Raw genomic sequence first — 23,930 nt, 5'->3', positions numbered from 1 at the left:
AGCTGGTGAAGGAGCTGGATTTAAACGGATTTTATGACAGCGATCAGCAAAGAAAGTGTCATTCAGAGGAGATGCCAGCCTGTTTGGGTGGATGTTTTGAAGACCGCTACATTTCCCTCCACAGACTACATCCTGAAGGGCAGGGGGGGATGTTTCATTTGCTTTCATGAAATGAGAGAAAGGGCCATCACACAAAACCGGAGAGCACATTTCAGCCTGGGCAGGAGGAACGCTTCCCTGCGCCATCCCACGCTCAGCAGCCTTCAGGAACAGTGATGTATTTAAGTAAAATACCAAGCAAATTGTATCGGTGGGTTGACATGTGACAAGGAATAAAAGCTGGCCAGCATCAGCCCGTGCCAGGCGCTGACGGAGGCGAGGCGAAGGGGAAGCCCTGGCCGTGTGGCTGCGGGGGTCTTTAGCCATCCCCCCGTGCTGGTAGCAGTCTGACCCGAAACCCTGCCAGCAGCATCCCGGCTGTCACAGCTTCACCTCAGTGTACTTGATCGACTTGGATGCCACAGGGCTGGAGCAGGGCCAGAAATCTGCTTTCTTCTTCTTTGGGTCCACATTGACATAGTCTGCCCCCGTCTTCATGTTCTCGTAGTCCGCGGCGCAGCCTGGCATGCAGCCTTTCCCCGGGAAGACCAGGGACGTGTAATTGAGGTTTTCTTCGGAGTGAGAGCCCTGCAGAAGCAGGAACAAACCCCAGGTCAGGCACAAGCATCCACCCGGGGTGGCTTTGCCCTTGAACCCCCGGGAGGGCGTGCAGCCGTTCCGGGTGCCTGGCTTGTGCCCAGAGGGCTCCCTGGCACCGGGGGATGCTTCCCTCTGAGTAGGCAACGCTGCGTAAGGGGTGACAGCCCCCACCCTAGCCCCACCGCTGGTATTTCGGTACAGTCCCGTGCATCTGCCCCCTTGCTGCTGCTCTGTGGGTCTGGAGCTGGGCAGAGGCTGTGCCGGCAGCGCCAGCACCTCCGCTGCAGTGGCTGGGGTTGCTTTCGGTGACGGCTGGGTCCCTGCGGCCGTACCTGCGGGCAGGAGGGGCTGCTGTCCGAGTCCTCCGAGGTCTCTGAAGATGTGTCATGGCTCCCTAAAAACCAGAAGTGTTATCACCTCCATCGCTACTTGGGGGAGTTAAAGGTGGGGAAAGAAAAAGGGGAAAAAAAGCAAATGCACTCAAGGCTGAAAATTGAAAATCCAAGACGCATCAGTGTGATCCCTGCCTTCTCCATCCCCCTGGTGGGAACTGGGCAGGGAAAGCCCAGGGGAGGCAGGAGGCAGCTGGAATCGCCAGCGGCTGTTGTGCTCACCCTTTGCCCCACCACTCGCTCCCTCTCCCGCCCCAAGGCCACCAGACGAGGGTCTCCACAGCTGGTTAAGGAAGCGAGTATTGCCCAAATGCAATACCAGGCACTTAGAGCCATGTGCCAGCACCGAACGTGGCTGGCACAGGGTGCCCTTACCTGCATAGGCTGGTGTGTGCACTCCCTGCCCCGCCGCCGAAGGGGGGGCGGGCGGCCAGGGCTGCGCTGCAGGGCTGCTGCTCGCCTGCTGGCTGCAGGAGTGGCTGGCTGCAACCAAGAGGCAGGTTAGCATCCCGCTCCAGCCGGGATGGAGGTGTCCGACACCCCACACGCCCCATGCCCCACACCCCCACCCACCCCCGACCCTCAGCGCTGCCCCACAGCAAAGCCACACGAGCCGCTGGCACAGCAGTCATCCTTATTATGTATTGGAGCGGGCAAGTATCTATCAATTCAATTAGCGAGATGGTTAAGTGCACGTGCTATTCTCCAATGATGAACGACTCCAGTGTTAAATCACGGCATCTGGGCCTCTTCCCATGCAAGTTCGAAATTAGTTTGACCCGTGGGGCTGAGCAGAGCTTCTTTCTGCACAAACGTGGGCAGCAGTGCTGCGTGAGAGCTTCCCTGCTGGCAGCTGTAGCGTCGTCTGAATGAATATTTTGCAAACGGATTCTGATGGTGTTTTTCCACCACCTTACTAACAAAAGCAATAAAAAGAAAATGTTTTTGAAACAACAAAAGGCTGTATAGCCCTGTCCGGTACTGCCCACACCGTTACAGCTGCTCACACAGCGCTATGGGGCAGCCCCCCCGGCCGCAGCCTGGCCCCAGCACAGCGCGGCGATGCTGGGGGTCAGTCCCTGCCATGGTCCCACGCTGGTGCCCAGCCCACCTGGGGGTCCAGCGGGTCGCTGGGGGGGCCCAGCTCCCATGCTCACCCCACATGGGCTCCGCAGCAGCACTGGCTGCTCCCCAGAGCGGGAGCGAGAAGCGGACCCAGAGCAGGGACACGGTTGTGCTTTACGAACCGGGGGATGCTGAAGCGTTGGGCAAATGCTTCTCACCAAGCTGGACGATTGGGAGCGAGAACGAGGAGCGTGACAGGTACAGCGACCAGACAGAAAATTACCTATTTTCCTGCTGAGCATGATGTAAAGTGTCAGCAAAAGAAGAGCATATAGGATCAAGGTGACAGCTGAGATGGTAACAAGCACCCACCTGAACAAGAGAAAAATATTTTGTCTAAGTGAAAGACATCACCGAACTATTTTGAGTCTTTCAGGTACCGTTTGCCATTGCTTCAAAGCACGTTTTAGACCAAGGTTTGCTGGTACAGTATCGGGGTTTGGTTTTTGTCTTTAAGGCAATGTGCCTGAAAATCTGGGGTTTCATTTTCAAAAATAACTAGCGCTCCTTGCACTTTTTTTTTTGGTTTGTTTTTGGTTTTGTTTTGGGTGCCCACCGTAAGAAGGGTTTTGCAAAGCCTCGTTGCCAGCGGGGTTGTGCTGCAGGGTTGAAGCTGCAAATATGGCTCCTGCCAGAACCACAAGCCCTTTCCAAGCCCTGCACCTGCGTGTCTGCTCAGCGGGGCCGTCCAGTGATGACACGCAATTGCCCTCAGCACAGCGAGAAGCAGGCGCGGTGCCAGCAGCCATGGGGGCTGCAGCATCCCTGTGCTCTACCACCGCTCCGGGGCACGTGGCACGGCATCCCCGAGGGCTGGGAGCCTTCGCCGAAAGGTGCCCCCCGTAGCAGCCGTCATCCTCCCACCTTAGGGTGCTTCCCTTGCTGCAGGGGGGCACCAAGGGCTGCCGGCGGCTCCTGAGCCCGGGGTGCTGTACTCACCACTCGCAAGCGCTCATCCTCCCTGGAGGTGTCCCGGTGGTGCCCAGCGGAGCGCGGGAGGGCTCAGGGGGCACAGGGAGAGGCAGCCGGCCCTGGTGACAATCAACCAAAATGGTCCCATTGACACCGGAGGAATTTTGGCAGTGTGCTTAACCGTAAATGTTACAACTAATGTATCCGTGACGTTACCGAGCTGCACGACGCTGCGCTATGTAGTTTAGCTACTAGTAGAACACTGCAATGTGTAGTCTAGCTACTAAGGAGATAAGAACCGGTCCGAAACCAAGACATGAGCCAAGAGTGCTGAAACAGGGCCAGGAGAAGAGAAGGTCATGAAAAGGATGAGAAGAAAAGGAAGATGATGATTAAGAAGAAAGGAGGAAGATCTCCCAATCCCTCGACCCGTTACACCACATGTAACATAGCGCACAGACATAAGTAGTTTTTTGAACTGTAATGAGTATGCTAATAGTTTCTCAAAATGCCACTAATATGTGTAGATCGGCCCTATAAAGATGAACCACGAACAAAGTCGGTGTGCATGTTGGGTGGAACCTATCCCTCCACATTTGGCACCGAAATGCTGTCGAACACTCAAAATCAGGCATTAGAGAGTTTTGTCTTTGATTTTCCAGTATCACCACTGGGCTTCATGCTGCTCCACATCAATTTGAAAGCAGCGGTCTGACATCGTGGAGCTAAAATAAAAGTACCCAGCCTTCCCTCTGCGGGAGGCTCCTACCGTGCGGGCGAGCATCTCTCATCGCCACAGGCTCTCCCTGCCGTTACCACTGAGCTTAATGGTTCCATATACCACCCTGGTGTACCTGCAACATGCCTGGAGCTTCTGGGCTCCACCGGGGTGCTGATAGTAACAAGAACTGAAATTTACTCTTCTTTCTTTAATCCTCTCTCACATTTCTTTTTTTTTTTTTTTCTTTTTCTTTAAAACCCACAAAAAAATACTTGATAATTCTAATCCGGAAAAAAAACCCCAACCCATAGAAGAAAGTAACCAAAAGAAGGACACGGGTTTGGTGTCAAGCTCTTGCATCAGTCAAGATCCAGACAGAAAGTTCAGGGGCCCTTCACCACCTCTGCATTTGGAACACCTCGGATTTAATTCCAGGTGAGCGCTTAAATCCTATTGAAGTTCAGGAGACTTAAGGCACATAATCAGAAAACACACACACCTGAACTGGGCCCCTTGGCTTGGGGCTTTCGGCCAGGATCCTGAAGAGATTTACAATAAGGGACAGCAACTGAGGACACTCGTTTTGTGAGCTTTCAGTTGCAAAAAGGCGCTTCACATTTTCACTCAGTGCCTATATACTTATTAATCATATATGGCTAACATGAGGAGATATTTGCAACTAAAGCTTTGATACGATGATTAAAGGAGCCATAATAATACGATTGATAGGCTGATAGATAGATAGATAGTTAGAGCAAAGGCATCACCTGTCCTATGGACCAGATTCTATAATTTCCTCTATGACACATTTCTAAGAGTAATTCATCAAAAGCTTTTTACGATAAGCTCCCCAATCTCCTGTGGAATTCCACTTACCCCACCAGGCTGGCCACTGCCAAGCTAAAAGTCCGTTTCTTGCCGGAATTTTCCCCCTCCCTTATTGAACTGCTCTGTCCCCCAATATCCTTCTCAGCCGGCTGTCATTCTTAAATGGCTCATTTCCTACTGTGGGGCGGGAGACGCTGCTGCGGCAGATAACAATCTGAAAAATGAGCTGTTCAAAAGGAAATTGCAAAAGAAGACCCGAATCCAAATATCAGTAGCAGGCAGCTTCTTTGCTGAGATGGGGTACGGCCAGATCGAAGAGATGATATGCATACGCGTATTGAAATGTCTATTTTGAAGATAACAACTAGTAAGATGCTGGCAGCATGTACTTTTTTGGTGTGCCAGGTAATTTGCTGTGAGCCTCCCCCCCGCCTCCAGCCCCCAAGATATTAACCCTTTCTCAAGCAAAACGCCTTATTGAAATCAATCAAGGCTTGTAAAAAGCTCCTACTCGGCTGGTTACCGACTAGTAAATTCAAGATGTCTACCCTACGTCTAAAGGTAAGCAAAATTGTGGAAATGCCTCAAATTATTTTAATCCTGTTGGAGTCCAGCTTTGCTGCCCCAGGTTAAGGCTAAAGCTCGGGCTGGCGGTGACACATCCCTGCAGGCATCCTTCAGACGCAGACACCAAACCCAGCTCTCGCCCTGATGAACAACCCCGCTGCTTCCCAAGTCATCCCGTCGATGGAGCGCAATATCCAGCCACGTTTTACCTGGGAGACCAGAGCTTTCTGCACCTTCCCTCTCCTGCAGGACTGGAGCAGCCAGGGCCTTGGAGGGAGCCGGAGTTAAGGATGTTTTGGCAGCATTTTCGGTGGCCGTGCAGCTGGAGGGGTCCGGCAGGGAAGAAGGGCTTGCCAGCTCGGTGCCGGATGCGGTCTCGCTCTACCCCGATGGTGATGGCAGGAACAAGCCCACATGAGGCTCCATGACGCTTCCTCTCTGTCAACTGGCTCATTTAAATATATTTGGGTGTTTCTGTGCTGTTCTGTGGCCATTTCTGCTCCAGGGCAGAAGCGTATCCCTCTATCACAGGAGTATATCCGTCTATCCCAGGAGCTGATCACTGTATCCCTCTCTCCCGGGCATTTCTCCCTCTCACTCCATCCTCCAGCATCTTTGTGCTGAGATGCAGCTGAGCTTCCTTGGAGCAAAGCATCCCTGAGGGCAGAGAGCCCTGACCAGCGGCAGCGTGGCCGGCTCAGCCCACAGCAATTCAGCTGCCACCCAAAAAGTGCTCTGGGTGCTTCCAAGTAAAAGTCTTCTAGAGGGGCAAAACATTTTAAATCATAAGGGACATGGTGGCAGAGCCTGGCATGGCTCGGTGCCTGCTGGGGGTGAATGGGCCTCCACCTGCCTGTTTTTTGGGAAAATTTTCTGGTCAGTTACAACTTGCGGCATCACGTATTATCTGGTGCTGGAGGTGCCCTGCCACAGCCCGACCTCTCTTGTGCTTCTTTGCTGGCAGGAGATGGGCAGGGAGCAGAGGGACCCCACTTCTCACAGGGTCCCTGGCTCATGGGGACGGTGCCCACTGGTGTTTAAACATGTCCGCCACCCCCACGTTCCCATAGCAATCCTCTCCCAGGGGGATAACACCCCAGCATCTCAGCAAATCCCCCCAACTTCATAAAGACAAAGAGCAGACGGGCTCCTGAGAAGCCCTACGTACCCCCAGTTGCCAGGCACTGTCGGGGTTCGCCCCCAGGAGCTGCATCACGAGTTGGGGTCCCCTGCCAGGTCCCCGCTGCGAGCTGCCCACATCTCCCCCACCCCCTGGGACCATGAGCACCACATCATCCCCCTGCTCCATCCCAGGGGGCTTGGTCCTGCTTCACCCACCGCTTCTGTGACACAGGTGAGGACTGAGCTGAAGCTTGCTTGGCTTTTTATGGGTTTTTTTTGAAGTCAAAGTTTGCCATTGCAGGGTTTCAGTCCTTCAAGTGTTCAGTGATGTACAAACAGATTAACAGGTGGAAAAAGCATTTGACAGAGAAAAAAAAAAGGCTTTTCAGAAAATGCTACTTGGGTGCGATTCGAATCAGTCAAAGCTAATTGTGGAAGTGGCTAAACTAAAGGAAATACGAAGAAAGAACACAGATAACATATTTTTAGCCTGAAACCAGATTACTTAAAATGAGTAAAGCGCCGCACGCCGAACTGGTGAGGGGTATGCTTTCCGCATGAGGTGCCTATAAGTAACCTATTTCTAACGTATCTGAGGGCACGGATGCAAAGCTGGACGGGGTAAGATGCACTTTATGACAGCTGCTGCCTGGAGCGATACACGACCCTATAGAAGCTATATTAACTTACAAGACTTGGGACGTTCCAGTGGCTGGCAGTCACCTCTCATTACATTTCTACCGAACGCAAGCCTTTTTTCTGCTGTTTTATTAACAAGACGGATTCAAAGGCTCCCAGTCTTATAAATAATTCTGTACGTTTGGCTCCCTCACTCTGGGCTGTCCCCAGTGTGCCGGGAGGTGCCGTCATGCCGCAGGAGCCGGAGGATGGGCAGCGCCGGGCAGGGATGGGCAGCACCATGGCAGACCCCAGCTGAGGTGAGAGGCATCGTATATCGGTACATTTATAACACATAAAGTGTATTTCAAACATCAAGGTGCAGCTGGAAGGATGTATGAAGCAAAGCCTTTTTTCCCAATTTTCTGGACAAATATTGCTCAGTCTTGCATTGGCTCCTGAAAGAAAGAGGGGAAAAGCCATTTTGCTCAGCTAGGTATAAAACTTTTGATTTCCCTTTAAGAGTTTGGATTTTAAAATTACTTTTAAAATAGCTAAATGAAAGTAGAAATAAATTTGCTTAACTTCAAAAATTTCTAAACGAAAGGCTTGGCCTCTTCATTTCTTTCATCTTCACATTTTAACACTGAATCTACTGTCACGAGTTTGCAGATTATGATGATCCAATTTGGGTTCTTTTCCACTAAATAAACTATTTTGCTTAAAGTATTTGGCTTGTCTGTACTACAGCTCACACTCACGTTTATCTCAGAAGCCAAATGACCCTTCAGGCTGGATTTTCTTACAGGATTTTCGGGTTATAAACCATGTCTGTAACAATCGACTTGCTGCTTTTGGCTGATCTGGCACTTGCTGGGAGTGCTTTTCTTTTCGGAAGCTGGTTGTTTTTTTTTTTTAATTCCTTCTATGAATATATGATTAGGACAAGAAGGGAGGCCGGTACATTAAACCGCATCTTAAAAGGGAAATAGATGATAACTTTATATAAAAGCCACTCAGTAAAAAATACCGCAGCTCCCAACCTGGGCATAGGGAAATGCAGGGAATTTGCATTTGACTTGGATAAAACAGCCGCATCTGCCATCAGCATTGACTCTGCCGTGTCCCATGTCTCCACGCTCACACCGCAGAAACCTTGGATAAGATTTTTTTAAGCTTAAGCTCCTTGCAGAGGCAGGGAGAGGAGAAGCCTGGCAGCATCTCCCAGGGATGGAGACACGAGACTCCCCCTACCAGGAGCCGCGACTCGGCTCTTTCTCAGCCGTTCCCATTAGTGGAATTAGTCGCATGTGGCCACGTTGGGCTCACGGCCCTGCTGGTACCTGTGCCCCACAGACAAGGACTTTAATTTCCCAGGGCGAGGACTTTAATTAGATAAAATAGACTAGCCAGGATGAATGGAAAATTGATCAGCACAGCGCTAAGGGTAGAAACCCCATTAATTACCTGAACGGCGCTCGCTAGGTAGAACATCTCCCTTTGTGGCACCCGTCCCCGCTTATTACAGGGCCATAAACATGGAAAAGCACCACAGAGATGACACAGCATCATCACAAGCCTTCAGCCGTGTGTCTGAGAGATGCTGGCAGCAAGAAAGCCCTCGCCTCCCCCAATGCACCTCCCTTCCATATCTGAAGGTTTTATTTGTTCGTTAGCATTTTTTATTTGCATTCAGAGGCTTAATGAGACGGCCATCCTGTGTTAACAAAAGTCAGCCACCGGGGAAGAGCCCATCAGTGGCTGTAAAGCGATGTGTAACTGCTGCAACTTCTTCTTGACCAGGCTTTGATGGTGCTTGACCACTATTTAAAAGGGAAAGTTACAGATTCCCAAGCAGTTCATCACAGCTAATTAGTCTTTTTCTTTTAAAGTTTGCTCGGCAGCTGCCCAATGCTGCCAGCACATCCCTTTCCCGCATCCCCCCTGCAGCTGTCGGGGCGTGGGGCACCCCATGGCTGTGGGCAGGACCTGTGGGGCAGCTGAGGGGCAAAGCAAAGCCCCCATGTAGCATCTGGGGGGGCTGCCCTGGCTCAGCCCAGCCAGGTGATTTCCAGTGGATAACGGGCTGGCACTGGGATGGAGACCACATTCTGCTCCTACTGTGGGACCTTTGCTGCCCCCAAAAGCAGCCGGCACAGCCCCCTGCCCAGCACCCGGCAGGTCCCCACGCATGCCCTGCTCTGTCACCACCAGCCCCCCACCCATAAAAACAAACTTGACCCCAGGGCGCTTGCTCTGCCTCGCCTGGGATGTGGCCCGTGATTCATTTCAACTGCCAAAGCCCTGTGTTGACATTGAAAGGGGTGTTATCGCGGCGCTGCTACGCCGGGGCGAGGGTGTACCTGTTGGTATAAGAACAACGCCGCAGCACTACCCACACCGGCAGAGCCCAGCCGAGGCCAGCGCTGCCACCGAGACGCCAACATGAAGCGTCTCTTCCTCCTCGCCATGCTCTGCTTCTCCCTGGCCAGCAGCTTGAAAAGGTAAGGGGGTCCCCATGGTGCAGCCCAGCTCCCTGGGTTCTTGGGGGGGGGGCTTTGCTCCCAGGGTCCTGCCAGCGTTGAGCGTGGCAGCGATGATGGGGCAGAGCTGAGCTGCCCCGGCACAGACACCCTGCGGCTGCACCGAGTGCGGGGACCATGCGGTGGTTGCTGGTCTGCTCCCATCGGCTCTGCGGCCATCTCCATCCCTCCGGGCAGACCCCACCAGTGGCAGTGGGCTGCAGAGAGGTTTGCAGACCCCATCAGAGGAGAGGTTTGTAGACGCTAGCAGCAGCAGCAGGCTGCAGAGAGGTTTGCAGACCCCATCAGAGGAGAGGTTTGCAGACCCCGTCAGAGGAGACGTTTGCAGACCCCGTCAGAGGAGAGCTTTGCAGACCCCAGCAGCAGCAGCAGGCTGCAGAGAGGTTTGCAGACCCCGTCAGAGGAGAGGTTTGCAGACCCCGTCAGAGGAGAGGTTTGCAGACCCCAGCAGCAGCAGCAGGCTGCAGAGAGGTTTGCAGGATGAGCTGCCATTCACAGCTGAGGTCTGTGCAAGCAGACAGGGCAAACGCATGAATTCACCTTGGCCTCGGTCCCCTCTCCCAGCCTGAAGGTCCTTTTCCATCAGTCATGTTGAGCTCCTGCCCGCCCCATCGCTGCCTGCCAGCTGTGCCCTGACCTGCTGTCTCTGAAAACAGATCAACGCCCCCCCCCCCATTTTGCTGTGCCTTGGCTAGGAAGCACTGTGGTGGGGGATGCGGGGAAGCAGGCTGTGGACCTGCATCCTGGTGGTGCTGGGACCCTCAGGGTGGACATGGGAACCGCAGGACACTTGCAGCGCCCGCAGCCCCGGTGGGTGACCAGGACCCTTGCTCCCCCAGGGTGACCCTGGTGCGGCAGCGCTCCCTGCGGAAGGTGATGCGGGACCACGGGCAGTTCTCCCACTTCTGCAAAGCCCACAAGCTCGACATGATCGAGTACACCGAGGACTGCAACGTCTTCAAGGAGGCCAACGAGCCCCTCATCAGCTACCTGGACGTAAGCAGGGCGGCACTGAGGACCGGGGGGTGCTGAGTCCCAGCAGTGTGCCGCAGGCACCCTGAACGCACTCGTTTGCGAGTGGTCCCCAGTGCCCAAGTGCTTCCCACGAAGCCCACGGCTGCTCACGGAGCACGCCTGCAGCCCGTGCCCAGCGTGCCAGGGCTCGCTGCCTGCCTGGCCCTTTGTTCCCGGGAATGCGATGATGAGAGGGGACAAGGCGGCGCATTCATGGCCGGTGCTGCCAGCGCTGCCAGCCCTCTCCTGCCCGCTGCCCTCCCCGAGCCCACAGTGCTCTCGGGCACACGGCGGGGACACAGATTTCTTCCAAAACTCGCACGTATCGCACGCATCAGGGGAAACCCCACCCCAAAGGACCCAGAGCCAGAGGGGGAGGGTATTCCCCAGGCTCATCCCATTCCCCAGGCTCATCCCATTCCCCAGGCTCATCCCACTCCCCAGCAGCATGACAGTCCTGTCCCCAAAGCCCCTGCCACTGTATGAATCCCAGTGATGAGGGTCCCCTTGGGGCCCAGCTTTCCCGTTGCACCCCACAGGAAGAGGATGGTGCCTGCCCCCACTGTCCTGCCTTTTGTTCTCAACTTGCCTTATTGTTCCTTAAATATTTGGCTCTTTTATTCCACCTGGCATGATGCGTCTGTGTCCTATCAGACACTGCCCCCATGCCAGCCACCCCCCGCACCGAACCCCACCAGCTCTCTGCAGACCACCAGCACAGGCATTCCTCGGCGTTCCGACAGCTAACGGTGGTCTCCTCTCCGCTCTCTGCCAGCTGGAGTATTTTGGGCAGATCTCCATTGGGACCCCCCCCCAGAACTTCACCGTGGTGTTTGACACGGGCTCCTCCAACCTCTGGGTGCCATCCATCTACTGCGTCAGCAAAGCCTGTGGTGAGTAGGGGCCCCCCGACCAGCCATGTGCCCCCCGGCTGGCAGCGATGGGACCCTGGGTGACCCCCGGGGGTGTCAGCATGGGGTCATGCTGACCATGGGGTCAGCAGCACACACAGCCCGGAGAGCTGGGGAGGACCTCTCCGCCCAGCTGAGCCCTCCGAGGTCCACACAGATACAGCAATCTGGGGGGCAGCAAGCGCGGGGAGCCTCGGCGGGTTTGTTTGCTCAGGCACAGGTGGCGATCACACCACCAGGACCCAGCACCATCAGCCTGCGGGAGATATCGGACACGCTCTTTAGGCCATTCTTATGGGAGAGCCTTTAAACAAACAAGCAAAGATAATAGCACATAATATAGCTTGTCAGAAAAAGGCAGGGTGGCAAGAACAAGGCGGGCACAGAGAGCAGGGCGCAGCTCCAGGCTGTCTGCCCGGGGGCTCGGTGGGTGACAAGCACCGAGATTGTTGGTGCTGTTGGGGATCAGCCAGCCCCGGTGACTCCAGCTCGGCTGCCCGGGGACCTGGAGCATCTCTGAGCAGCCCCAGGGCTCCTCCGGTGCTTCCACCACAACCCAAGGTGGGCTGGGGAAAACAGCTGCATACAGCAGCACCTGCGGGGCTGCTTCTGTCCCTAACACTGATCTTCAGGTCTCGCAGAAATGTCGCACACGCTGACCCCGCTCCCCTTCACAACCCTCGCACCTTTCAGGCGCGTTGAAACGGGATAAGTTTTACCCCTCCTCAAAACACCAGCGTGCCTCACCGTCTCATGAGCAGCACCTTCCCTCGGCAGCGTGCCCCTGACACAGGCATTGCAATGATGCCACACAGCTTCGAGGCCAGTCGCTGTCACCAACCGTGGTGGCATCCGTGGCCGTGCAGATAAACAGCGTTTCTGCTGACGGCTCCCATCTCCCTCCCCAGCTGCACACAAACAGTTTCAGCCAGTCCAGTCCAGCACGTACCAGGCGGTAGGGACCCCCTTCTCCATCGAGTACGGCACCGGCAGCTTGACGGGCATCATTGGATCTGACCAAGTAGTCGTGAGTCATCTTTGGTTTCTCCTGCTCTGGGTAACGTGCCTGGGACTTGCCTACAGGCTCAGCATCACTGTCAAACCTCCTCCTCCCCGCAGATTGAGGGTCTCACCGTGAGCAACCAGCAGTTTGCAGAGAGTGTCAGCGAGCCAGGAAAAACCTTCCTGGATGTCAGTTTTGATGGGATCCTGGGGCTGGCTTACCCCTCGTTGGCTGTAGATGGGGTCACCCCCGTCTTTGACAACATGATGGCACAAAATCTGGTGGAGCTGCCCATGTTCTCCTTCTACCTGGGCAAGTACGGACACGGCTTTGCTCTGGGATGTTGCTTAGACTCAGGCATTGCTTTTAAGGAACAGGAGGGGCCGCTAAAATAAAGATGTTTTACTGACATAGTAAAGGGGGTTTTTGGTACCATGGGGAGCATTGCAGAGCTCAGGCCTTAGAAGAAAGCGAATGACCCTAAGCATTTGTGGGAAGCGAGTGGGTATAAATCCACCCCTTTAAAATGCGATGTGCGATGCAAGAGGGAGACAATCCCTCAGGTCTCCTCCTCTTCCCTCCAGGAACCCCGAATCCCCCCTGGGAGGAGAGGTGATCTTTGGTGGCTTTGACCCTTCCCGCTTCATGGGGACCTTGAACTGGGTGCCGGTCACCCAGCAAGGGTACTGGCAGATCCAGCTGGACAAGTGAGTGGTGCTGGTCAGGGAGGGAAGTGCTGGGCTGGGGCAGAAGATCATCAGGACAAGTCCCTCCTGGTCCTTCTCTCTTTCCTTCTCCTCCAGCATCCAGCTGAACGGGACAGTGGTTTTCTGCATGAACAGCTGCCAGGCCATCGTGGACACCGGGACGTCACTCATCACAGGTCCTACCAAGGATATAAAAAAATTGCAGAACTATATTGGTGCCACCCCTGTGGATGGAGAGGTGAGACTGAGGGTGGGGAGAGGAGGGGGGCAAAGCCCTGAGACCCCCACCTCACTGGGAGGGAGCTCGACCACTGCCGAGCCACCTGGCTGTTTTGCAGTATGCCGTGGACTGCAACAACCTCGGCATGATGCCTGACGTGACCTTCACCATCAACGGGGTCCCCTACACCCTCGCCGCCCAGGCTTACACCCTCACGGTACGGCAGTGGCTCTGGAGACACAGGTGGCCCAGAGCCGCATGTCCCAGAGGGTGACAAGCCACACTGCTTCATGCACGGGACCCGCAGGCACCATTCCTGCCTGTTCCCATGTGCACAAGGCTCTTGGGTTCGTCCCCAACTTTGCACTGTTCCTTTCCCCAGGACAAGTATGCTGGCACAGCCTTCTGCAGTAGTGGCTTCCAGGGCCTGGACATCGCCCCTCCCGCCGGACCCTTCTGGATTTTGGGCGACGTTTTTATCCGTCAGTTTTACTCCGTCTTTGACCGTGGAAATAACCGGGTGGGGTTGGCCCCCGCCGTCCCGTAGGGCTGTGGCATCCCATGGGGCAGGAGTGGAACAGGAGCCACCGGGCTGCTGCCTTTGGGCAGGGCAGGGTCACCTCACAGCTGCATCAGTGTCCCTGGAGGTGATGAAGGCACCCAAAGAGCCCAGGAGAAGTTCGGTCCATGCCAGGAAGCTATTTCATAATTGATATAAAAATGCCGTGAGCAGCTCTGTAATCTGCTTTGTAGAGTCTCTTTTAAACACAGGTCAATAAAAGCTTTAATAAAACAAAACCTGCCATGCTCATGTCGGAATCAGTGCAGCAGCAGCAGCCCCGCAGATCTCGGCTGGGTTGCACCAGAGCAATAAATCCTCCTTCCCCATCCCCTGCCCTCCTCCCCGGCCAGCTAAAAGCCTCGGTGCACCCACGGCACAGCCCGGTGTCACCGCAGCTTCCCCGCTCTGGAGGGAGCCTTGGTGGTGCAGGAGATGGGCAGCACTGGATCCGAAAGGTCAGCCTCTGTGGTCCTTAGCTGAGATTTCCACAGGGGCAGAAGAGGACACTTTGTCCAGGTAGAGCAGAAAGTCCCCTGCGGCGGCTGTGGGCATCCCCGAGCTCTCCGCCGAGCCGGAGGGCAGGGCAGGGGCTGGGGAGCAGCGAGTTCACTGGGCAAATGTGTTGCTTCAGCAGCCTGAGCTGATGCTGGGTAACGAGAAGGTAACGAGGGGACTGGGGAGACACTGGGGATCTTTCTGTGCCGCAAAACTCCCGGAACAACCGGTGGTTTCCAGTGAATTGGGCTTTGATCCCTGGGCACTTGCAAAGAATCTATGGTTGGTGAGTGCTGGAAGCGAGAGAGGGCAAACCAGCTGGCAGGCTGCGGCCAGCGGCTGTGGGCTGGGCTGGCTCAGAGGATGGGGGTCTGGGGGGCCGTGGGGGGCTGCTGGCCCTGGGGGTCCCTGTGAGTCACTGTAGCGTGTGTGACTTGCTGACGGTGCAAGGGATGTGGGAGAAAGCATGAGCAATCATGGCTCATGCGTGATGCATCCCAAGACAGGCATGGAAGGCTGTGAGAAAGGGAAGCGCAGCGAAGAGTTATTTTTATCCGCGCCTTCGCCCAGCTCTCCTCGCTGACGCTGACGTGGGGCCCTGCAGTGGGCTGGCATCGAGGTGCCTGGGTCCCCGCAGCCGGGGCCAGGCTTTGCTCCTGCTGCAGCTTTCCCAGATCTGAGCAGACTTCAGGGCTGGGTCTGAGAGTGTTGGAAAATTCAGTTGTAAACTTGTCGCCTGCAATGAAAAAAATTACCTGCCTTACTCAGAAACACTGATTGTGCCACTGACCAGCATATGCCTCCTGTAACTGGTTCCTGTATTGACTTCACCTCAGCTGCACCTTCCCCAGGCTCAGCGCAGATAAGATGCCAGGGCAGCTGGACAAAGGTCTCCTCTCCCTCTTCCAGCTTAACTCTCACCATGCCAAGGCGCTGCTGGGCACCCACCCATCACTGCAGCCGTAGGCAGAGGAGCATACAGCTTCCCCAGCATGATAAGGGACCACCCAGTAGCCCCCGAATGCAGCGAGAGGTGGTCCAGCCTGGACTTAACCAAGATTTCTCCAGTGCCATGGGCTCTTGGGTTCACCAGAGCATCCCGTGCCTTCCTGGCACGTTTTGAGGGGTCCTCGCCAGCCCTCCTCCCCACACACAGCAGATGTTCCAGGGATGTTGCTCCAGCCAATATTGAGCATCCCAATAGGGAGCAACCTGACTCCCACTGGCCCCCGGGGAGCAGAGGTGCCAAACAGCCGTAGGGAACAGTTTGGTCACTTGGATGCCTTTTGCTTTCTTCCCCTTCCCTCACTCTCCCTGCCCTGTGAGCCTTGCCGCAGGGAACAGCCTGTCCTCTCCTTGTCCACGCAAGCCTTTCCTCTGGATGTGGCAGTCCCCAGCCTGTGTTTCGTTGTCTCTCAGCTGTGACATCTTCCTCATAGTCACAGGGCACGAACCCCACTCTTTTTCCTCAGAAGTGCTGACTCAGTGAAGCAATCAGGACTGGGTTGTAGCTGTAGTTGCAGGAACTGCTGAGCAACATCTTGGCCATCACCTCCACCTGGCCATCACCACCACTCCCACTGCCTTCACCCAGGGCAAAGCTCACGCCAGGAGCAGCGAGGAGAGCAGGAGCTTTGGGAAAATCCCTTTTCTTGTGAAATGAAACAAAAGCCGGAGCTGGTGCTGTGCCTGGGCTGCATGCCTTGATGGGTATGGCCCCTCCTGCCCGAAAGCAGAAGTGGTTGCAGGCATCAGCTGTAGCAATGCAACCACAAGCCCCATCTCCACTGGCATGGAGAGGCACTGATCATCTGATTGAGTGAGCAACCTCCATCCCACCAGGCCTGGGGGGACACGTGGAGAAGAATGAGGGCAGAAGTAGTCAGAGAGCAGGCTGGGCAACAAAGTCTCCCTGCAAGGGCAAAGGTGAGGCAGCACGATGAAAATAGGCTGAAAATGGGTTAGGAGAGACCTGCTCCAGGGAAACATCAGCCTCTTACCCACCGCTGGTGAGAACTGGCTCGGGTGCTCCTCCTGCCGCATCCCAGCTCCTCCCAGTGCCTGCCCTGTGGGGGGAAAAACAGATTTTTCTGGCCAGACAGGTCCTAAAATTACACCTGGGAATGAGGAGGAGAACGGTTCCTCCTGCTGAGTGCAGCGTCTTCCCTGAGATCCCATAAGGGATGTCTACAGAGGAAAAAAATCTACAAAAGCGGGCAGCCAGTGGAAAAGCAAAAGCAGGTGGCTTTGGAGGGACCCTGTGCCTGGACATGAGGTCCCTCCGAGGCCACCAACAGTTGTTCAGGTTGAGGGAGCCAGGAGGTGTCACAGATGGGGGGGACACCCCACTCCTAGTGCAAATCCCAAATCCTATCGAATGCTTGGCAAAAGCCCAGGACCTGCCCTTGCATGGTGGGAAGAACAGCTTTGCAGCCGTGGCTAGCAGGTTTTCCCATGCCAGACAGCCACGGCCACTAGCCTGATGCTCGGAGAAATGGCCAGAGGCTTCCTCGGTTGCTCCATGGTGGCAGCTAAGATCCCTGAAATCCCACTTGCCGGCTAAACACATCCTCCAGGAGATGCCACCAGCTCTGGTTATGGGGTTTCCCATCCTGACACGGTCCCCTCCTTTTAGAGTGCTTGTGGGGTGCTGGTGTTGGCCGTGGGTGCTTGGTGGGAGCCCCTAAGGACTGGGGGTTGCAGGGATGTGGCATGGAGTACCGCGGGGCTGCAAATGCTCCTGCTTCCCACCCTGCCCCTCTCCCGCCTGCAAAAGGAGACAAAGCTACGCAGAGCCCACAGCCCCCTCCAAGCCGCCCCTGCCCCTCCGCTCCCCCCCTCTGACCGACCCCCCAGCCCCACCTCGCCTGCTGCCATCCCTGCTCTGTCTCCAGCTCCCAAAGCCGCTTATCCCATCCCACGCCATCGGAGCTGCCCGAGCAAAGTCCAGGGTGGTTCCCACAGCCCCGGGGATGCTGCCGATAGCCCGGCTGGGCTTTTGTTCTCAGTTCTAAATAAATACCCCAGCAGGAGCATAGAGAAGGGGTCCCGGGGGGTGGGTAAAGGGGTCTGGATGACTCCGAGTGAGAGGAGAAGCCCAAAGTCAATCCCAAACCCCAGCGGAGGAGGGGAAGCTCGTTCTCTTTCCGCTCTCAGACCGAGGGAAGTGCCGTGACACCCCAGTGCCGCCAGTGGCTCCTCTCCCCGCTCCGGCAGGATCTCGGCCCCTTTCTGCTGATGTCACGGCACGGGGCCCGCAGCCTTCGCGGGGCAGGCAGGAGGGAAGCAGCGCCAGGGCCGGGCAGCCTCTCCTGGATCCTCCTCTCTCGCCTCTCCCCTCCCCGGGACGCCGCCTGGAGCGGAGCGAGAGCCTTGGCCAGCCGGCAGACGGATGCCCCGGCAGGTGAGTGCGCTGCCCTCCATCCCCTCTGCCCCCCCGGGGCTGTGGTTGGCACCATGGCCGAGCAGGGGACCCCCGGAGCAGCAGCCGGCGGGCACAAAAGGTTGGGAAACTCCATTTTGAGTTTTAAACCGCCTGGCTCCTGAGAAAGCATGCCGGCGCTGGCAAAGGACTGGAAAGTTTGTGCGTGCTGAGACACGAGGCTCTGCCTGTGCCAAGGATGATGCCCGCGGCTGGGCTGGGGTGACAGAGGGGGGTGGGAGACCCTGGTCCCCACGGCCGAGAGCCACCCTGGCAGGGGGGGGATGAGCCGAGGGGAGCGGTGCGGGGCTGGCCAGCGCATCGGTGAAAAATGCAGGGATGAGGCTGTCAGTAAGTGTTTCCATCTGCGCCTTGGCCGGAGCAGAGCCTGACGCTGCCAGGCAGACAGGGCTGCTGAGACCGCCGGGGGATGCTTGTCCCTGCCTGGGGAGAGGGTCTGCTGGAGGTGCCCAGGGCTCCTGCCTGGGGATGGCCAGGCACAGAGCACGTGGGGACAGCAGGACATGTTGGGGACGCAGCCTGCAGGGAGCCTTTTGGGGTGCTCCCAGGCTGGGTGGCATCCCTGGGCTGTGCTTGGGGCACCCAAGAAAGTCCATCCGGCTGCAATCTTTAATAAACATAATTTTCCCCAGACCCCCCCGGTGTGGGCCAGGTTTGGGAGGAGGGGCTGCACTTTAGAGGGAGAGGCAGGGAAGTTGCTCACAGCAGCTTTAAATGGTGATGATTTGGTGCGGCGCAGTGGCATGTCCGGACGTGCACTGACACCTGGGGAGCCAGTGCCAGGCAGTGATGTGGGCTGGGCTCGGCACGGGGGTGTCTACACCCACCACCGCCAGGACACGAGCGCAGCAGGGTGCTGGCACAGACATGGTGCTGGCATGGCATGGATGTGGTGCTGGCATGGCACAGACATGGTGCTGGCACGGTGCTGGCACAGCGCAGACACCGTGCTGACACAGCACAGACGTAGTGCTGGCACGGCATGGATGTGGTGCTGGCATGGCACGGACACAGTGCTGACATGGCATGGACACGGTGCTGGCACGGCATGGACGCAGCGCTGGCACGGTGCGGACACAGTGCTGACATGGCACGGACACGGTGCTGGCATGGTGCAGACGTGGTGTTGGCACAGTGTGGACACGGTGCTGGCACGGTGCGGACACAGTGCTGACATGGCATGGACACGGTGCTGGCATGGTGCAGACGTGGTGTTGGCACAGTGTGGACACGGTGCTGGCACGGTGCGGACACAGTGCTGACATGGCATGGACACGGTGCTGGCACGGTGCAGACGTGGTGGCAGACAGGGCCCTGGGCTGGCCGGGGTGGGAGTGGGGAGAGGCTGTGGGGGGCCAGCGGCTGTTCCCGCACCTCCGCCAGCACCACGGGGCTCGCCAGGAGCTGGTCCCATCCCTGCAGCTGGGTGACCCCCTCATCCCACAGGGCCCGTCCATGGATGCCAGCAAGAAGGTGGACCTGAAGATAATTATCATAGGAGCTCTGGGGTAAGGAGCGGCGCTGGTGAGGGGAGCAGAGCCCCACGTGTGCACTGGCCTGGGAGCCTGTGGGTGTGCAGCCCCGTCCTTGCTGTGACTGCCCGGCTGCGAAGCCTGACGCACCTCCCTTCCCTCCCACCAGCGTGGGCAAAACCTCCCTCCTGCACCAGTACGTGCACAAGACGTTTTACGAGGATTACCGCACCACGCTGGGCGCCAGCATCCTGACCAAAGTCCTCGCGGTGGACAACACCCCCCTGAAACTGCAGGTGAGCAGGGCTGAGACTGCTCGGGGTCCCTGTCCCGATCCCGCAGGCACGTGTGTCCCACCACGTCCTGCTGTCCCTACGGGTGTCCTGGGGTGCGGGGCTGGATTTGCAGGGCCTGACTGGCAGCAGCCCTGAGCATCCCTGAACTACACTGAAATCCCACATGAGTTTTGGGGGCTCAGCACTCCCTGAAGCTGGTCCCCTGAGCTTGGCAGAGCCCAGGGCTGCAAACACCCATGCCGCTCGTGTCGTGTGTCTGTACCCATGCCCTTCTCTGCCCTAGATCTGGGACACAGGGGGACAGGAGCGATTCCGATCCATGGTGTCAACCTTTTACAAAGGCTCAGATGGCTGCATGCTGGCCTTCGACGTGACCGACAGGGAGTCCTTTGAATCCCTGGACAACTGGAGAGATGACTTTCTGGAGAAGGTCATTCCAAGGGAGCATGATTTCCCCATGGTCGTGCTGGGGAACAAAATAGACCTCTGTGATCGGCAGGTAAGGGCGGAGGAGAGAAAGCGGGGTGCCTTTGTGCCCCAACAAGCGTACGAGTGCTGATCCACCGCTGGCAGAACCAGCCTTCTTCCTCTGCTCACACGAAATCCAGGGCTCCCAGCCAGGGCGCTGCTGGGCACCCAGTGCTGCCGCCCCCTCCATGCCTCTCGGAGAGCATAAGCAGCAACCCCCACGCCACCCTCGGCACAGAGACTGTCCCTACTGAAGGCAGCAGGAATTTTAAGCATCTCAGCTGCCTGCACTGCCAGCATCCTGCCCTCACCCAGCAGTGCCTGGGTGGGTGAGGAGGGTCCCCTCCGTCCCCTCCACCACCACCCCCGCAGCTACGGGCAGCCCCGCGCAGTGCTGCGCTCTGGCTCCAGCCGCTTTTCCCGCAGGTACCCAAGGAAATCGCTTCAGCCTGGTGCAAGGAGAAAGACATCCCTTATTTTGAAGTCAGTGCCAAGAACAACATCAACGTCGCAGAGGCTTTCGAGACCCTCGCGAAGCAGGCGTTAACAACGGTGAGCATCACTCCTGCACCAGCTCCGTGCCCGCAGCAGGGATTTGGGTGGGAGCCGGATTCAGCCCGGGGAGCTGATCTGACAGAACCCCCAGCCCACCCGCCGAGCTGGGATAGCTTCGGTTTATAACGTGTAGGAAAGCCCCAGGAAAAAGCGTCAGTGTTTCAATTCTTTAAATGGATCTTAAACCAGTTTTTTAGAAAAGAGTAAGACTTGCCATTTCTCTTCCCCACGGTGCGCCAGCACTGTCCTCTAGTGGCCAGCCCATGGGGACCTTCGTGTCCCCACGCCAAGCAAGCGGGGTGGCCTCACTCCTTGGCTGAGCTGGACGTTTTCTCCTTGGATTTTGTCTTTTATCACAAATCGGGACTGAACCTGTGCTCCCAGTCCTTTGGTCCACTCAGGCTGGCTCTGGGCTGATGCCACTCGCTCCATCTCTTCTCTGTTTTTTTCCAGTATAAAGGAATTTTTGAGAGTTATTTAACCGACTCCATCAAACTCACTCCCAACGACAAGCCCAAGAAGAGCTGCTGCTGATTCCGTGCTCCAGGCTGTCCAGCGCATGCATGGCCCAGGCGTGCTGGACCCCACAACCAGAGGCTGGAGCCCTGCCCGGGGGGTCTGTGCCCCCTGCCCGGCCACAGGGGCTGGCCAAGCCAGGGTGCAGGACGGCCACCGCTCGACGTGCCAGGGCCAGCCGGCCGCACAGCCCGGGGCTCACTGCTTCCCATGTCTCCGGAGCTGCTCTCCCAAACCAGCAGCCTCCCAAATCGTGGTCACGGTGGCCCCAGCCCCCTCAATCCACTGCCGTCTGGCACCTGAGCGGGTGATCCCCCTGCGGTGACAGTGCCAGGGAGCTGGGCAGTGCTCCTGAAGCCTTTCCAGAGACCATGACCTTGGTGAACCTTCCCGGTACACGGACTGGTGGCCCCGTGGCACTCACAGTGCTCGTGGTGTGTATGGGCTGTCCTGGGGGGAGAAGTGGGGCTGGTGGCCACGGCACAAGTCTGAGAGCAGCCGGGTCCCCTGCCAGGGTGAGCCACTGTGGACGTAGCCATTCTGTGCCTCAGTTTCCCCTGCTGTCATGCACACTCCCTGTAAACACCTTCCACCTCCTGCCTCACTGGTGAGGATCCTCAGTAAAGCACTTTGTCAGGGATTCCTTTTTTAAAAAAAGGAAATTAAATATTTCATTTTTATTTATATATATGTGTGTGTCACAAAATGCTCTTGTGGTTCAAGCAGGTGGCTTGGGTTGGGGCACGGGACTCATGCTGTGCCATGGGCTGTGCTCCACGCTTCCCTCCAGCGAGGCCAGCAGCTCTGAGCCTGTGCCAGCTTCTTGGGGCAGGATCATGAATTTTGGGGGCAGATTTTTTTTCCAGTGCAAATTTTGGGTCAGAGGAGGGAGAAGGTGTCTGGGGCATCATTCAAAGTGGGTGTGCAGCAGTGGCGTGGGGGCCTGGCCGAGGTGGCTGTCGGCAGAGGGAGCCCACTGGGAGCAGAGACCAGCACCTGCTTCCCTTCTTGCATCCATCCTGTTCTGGCTCGGGCACCTTTGGGAAGATGTGTCAAGGCACAGGCTGGGGCTGCTGGCGCGGTGGCCATGGCCGTCATGTGCCACCTTCCCCGTGGTCTTGGGAGCCGCACCCCTGGGGGCTGCAGCACCCCACTCGCTGCAGAGCTGCAGGGCTGGATGGACACAGGGAGACCCCCAGCTGGGTACCCTGCCCTATGGGTCTCCATGGGACCTCCCACCCTCTCACCACCCTCCTCCAGACCCATCCACACCAACCGCCGTGGTCACCCAGAGCTTCCCAAGGGCTGTGGGGGCTCTGCCCTGGCATTGCCCAGACCTTTCCACGGGCAGCTCACCCCCACCCAGGGCCACCGGGCTGGGACAGCGGCTGGGGACAGCACCCACCTGTGGCAGTGGCAGGGCACGGGGCTGGCAGGTGCCTGCAGGCAGGGCAAATCCTGAGCGAGGGCTCGGCACGGCGGGCACAGGGGCACAGCGCTGTGATTAGCCTGCCGGTCTCTGGAAAGGCACGTAGGTGTTCCCACCCTCCTCTTTACGCAATGCTCAGCCTGTTTATTTGGGCACCAGGCCGGGGAGAGATTTTGTCCCTTAATATTGGGAGGAGAGGGGCATTAACTATTTCCTCCCCGAGCTCTGCGTGCCCTTTCCCCCTGTATCCCCCAGGCAGCTGGACAACGGTACGTCCCCAGTGCTGGCTGTGCAGCCCCAGCCCTGGCCAGGCTCTGCAGCCTGCCTGGCCCCCCCTCACACCCGGCACTGCACAGCCCCCACCCCAGCACAGCTCTGGGCTGAGCATCACCCAGCGTGCTCCGTCTGTTTGGACCGTGCGTGTCAAGCACCATCCGTGTCAATGGGAATATTGTTTCTAATTACATCCTTTCTCCAGCAGCTCTCGGTGCTGGGGGCAGATGCAAACTTGATCTGTTTTATTCCAGCAAGCAGGATCTGGACACCCAGAGCTGAGCAGGTCAAATAAACGCACTCAGCGGAGCAGCTGCTCCCTCGGCTGGGGCTGAGTGGCTGCTGGCGTGTGCCCAGGGCTGCTGCAGGTGCCGGAGCCTGTGAGCAGCAGGAGCCAGAGCCAGGCGGGAGCTGCAGGCTTGGCTCGGGGTCCACCTGCAGACGGGGCTGTCCTGGCAAGGCACGGCCAGGAGCATGTCGCAGCACCCGGCTGAGCTGGGGTCAGACCTTTGACTGCAGGTACAGCTCACTCCAGAGCCCTTGTTTAGGCTGCGAGATGCTGGGCTCAGACTGAGGGGGCTGGAGGACAGCAGGGCCTGAGCACTTTGTGCCAGCCACAGAGCATCATTCCAGACAGGAATTAAGTCTACATAGAAGCTTGCAACCTTGGAGCTGACAGGATCTCGAATGACATCACCACCCTACGGAGATCCCAGCTAATGCACCTGGCAGATGTGCAGCACTACGCTGGAGCTGACTGCAACTGTCCAGCTTTTCTTTTCCCTCCATCCCTCCTGGCGTGATCCTGTCAGGCTGGCAGCTCTGGGACAGTCAGGATCACCCCAGGAATCCTCCTTCCAGGAGGACCAGGAGACTGAATGGGGTGGCACTGTGCCAGGCAGGATGCTGGCAGGAGCGGCCAGAGGTGCTAAGCTGGTAATACTATCCCATGGCCGACACTTGATAAAGGACAGGGGGAGGTTTGTAACGCATGGGATTAACAAGGTCAGCTCAAGATTTTCTCAGGGTGAAAATCAAAG

At 57.1% G+C, this 23,930-nt stretch overlaps 3 protein-coding genes and 1 long non-coding RNA gene across 6 annotated transcripts; 2 read left to right on the top strand and 2 right to left on the bottom strand.

Moving 5' to 3' along the window:
* Positions 1-15: 15 nt before the first annotated feature.
* On the bottom strand, positions 16-10,265 carry RHEX (regulator of hemoglobinization and erythroid cell expansion). 2 transcript variants are annotated; one of them, XM_080367636.1, is made up of 6 exons: positions 5,454-10,265; positions 3,156-3,247; positions 2,440-2,528; positions 1,467-1,574; positions 1,032-1,093; positions 16-687 (listed from the first exon to the last, which is right to left on the bottom strand). In XM_080367636.1, exons 2-6 carry the CDS (start codon positions 3,170-3,172, stop codon positions 481-483), a joined length of 483 nt encoding a protein of 160 aa, XP_080223762.1. In that variant the 5' UTR covers positions 3,173-3,247; positions 5,454-10,265; the 3' UTR covers positions 16-480. The 2 variants fall into 2 exon arrangements, with proteins under 2 accessions (XP_080223762.1, XP_080223763.1); XM_080367637.1 differs by lacking the exon at positions 5,454-10,265 and adding an exon at positions 4,726-5,445.
* CTSE (cathepsin E) lies at positions 10,194-17,295 on the top strand. Of its 2 annotated transcripts, XM_080367616.1 has the most exons (8): positions 10,194-10,523; positions 11,317-11,434; positions 12,361-12,479; positions 12,572-12,771; positions 13,040-13,162; positions 13,259-13,400; positions 13,501-13,599; positions 13,765-17,295. In XM_080367616.1, the coding sequence occupies exons 1-8, from the start codon at positions 10,404-10,406 to the stop codon at positions 13,927-13,929; spliced, it is 1,086 nt and encodes a 361-aa protein (XP_080223742.1). In that variant the 5' UTR covers positions 10,194-10,403; the 3' UTR covers positions 13,930-17,295. The 2 variants fall into 2 exon arrangements, with proteins under 2 accessions (XP_080223742.1, XP_080223741.1); XM_080367615.1 differs by lacking the exon at positions 10,194-10,523 and having other exon boundaries at positions 10,558-11,434.
* LOC308054576 lies at positions 16,255-17,647 on the bottom strand. Its single transcript, XR_013924150.1, has 2 exons — positions 17,302-17,647; positions 16,255-16,505 (listed from the first exon to the last, which is right to left on the bottom strand). It is a non-coding gene; the product is annotated as an uncharacterized lncRNA (long non-coding RNA).
* Positions 17,648-17,671: 24 nt separating this feature from the next.
* Positions 17,672-21,876, top strand: RAB7B (RAB7B, member RAS oncogene family). Its single transcript, XM_080367619.1, has 6 exons — positions 17,672-17,842; positions 19,328-19,389; positions 19,523-19,649; positions 19,933-20,148; positions 20,544-20,669; positions 21,126-21,876. Exons 1-6 carry the CDS (start codon positions 17,831-17,833, stop codon positions 21,204-21,206), a joined length of 624 nt encoding a protein of 207 aa, XP_080223745.1. The 5' UTR covers positions 17,672-17,830; the 3' UTR covers positions 21,207-21,876.
* The last annotated feature ends 2,054 nt before the right edge of the window (positions 21,877-23,930 follow it).

The sequence above is a fragment of the Falco punctatus genome, assembly GCF_963210335.1.
Source record: "Falco punctatus genome assembly, chromosome: 17".
NCBI lineage: Eukaryota > Metazoa > Chordata > Aves > Falconiformes > Falconidae > Falco > Falco punctatus.
Note: the sequence above shows the minus strand (reverse complement) of the source record. Positions and strands in the feature narration are given on the sequence as shown.

Coding starts and splice junctions, on each gene's coding strand:
- CTSE (XM_080367615.1), top strand. CDS start 11,173: ATGATGCGTCTGTGTCCTATCAGACACTGCCCCCATGCCAGCCACCCC. Junction 12,480..12,571: donor TTGGATCTGACCAAGTAGTC/GTGAGTCATCTT, acceptor TCCTCCCCGCAG/ATTGAGGGTCTCACCGTGAG. Junction 12,772..13,039: donor TTCTCCTTCTACCTGGGCAA/GTACGGACACGG, acceptor TCTTCCCTCCAG/GAACCCCGAATCCCCCCTGG.
- RHEX (XM_080367636.1), bottom strand. Junction 1,575..2,439: donor CATGCTCAGCAGGAAAATAG/GTAATTTTCTGT, acceptor TCTTGGTTGCAG/CCAGCCACTCCTGCAGCCAG. Junction 688..1,031: donor GCAGCCCCTCCTGCCCGCAG/GTACGGCCGCAG, acceptor CTGCTTCTGCAG/GGCTCTCACTCCGAAGAAAA.
- RAB7B (XM_080367619.1), top strand. Junction 19,650..19,932: donor ACACCCCCCTGAAACTGCAG/GTGAGCAGGGCT, acceptor TCTCTGCCCTAG/ATCTGGGACACAGGGGGACA. Junction 20,670..21,125: donor CGAAGCAGGCGTTAACAACG/GTGAGCATCACT, acceptor GTTTTTTTCCAG/TATAAAGGAATTTTTGAGAG.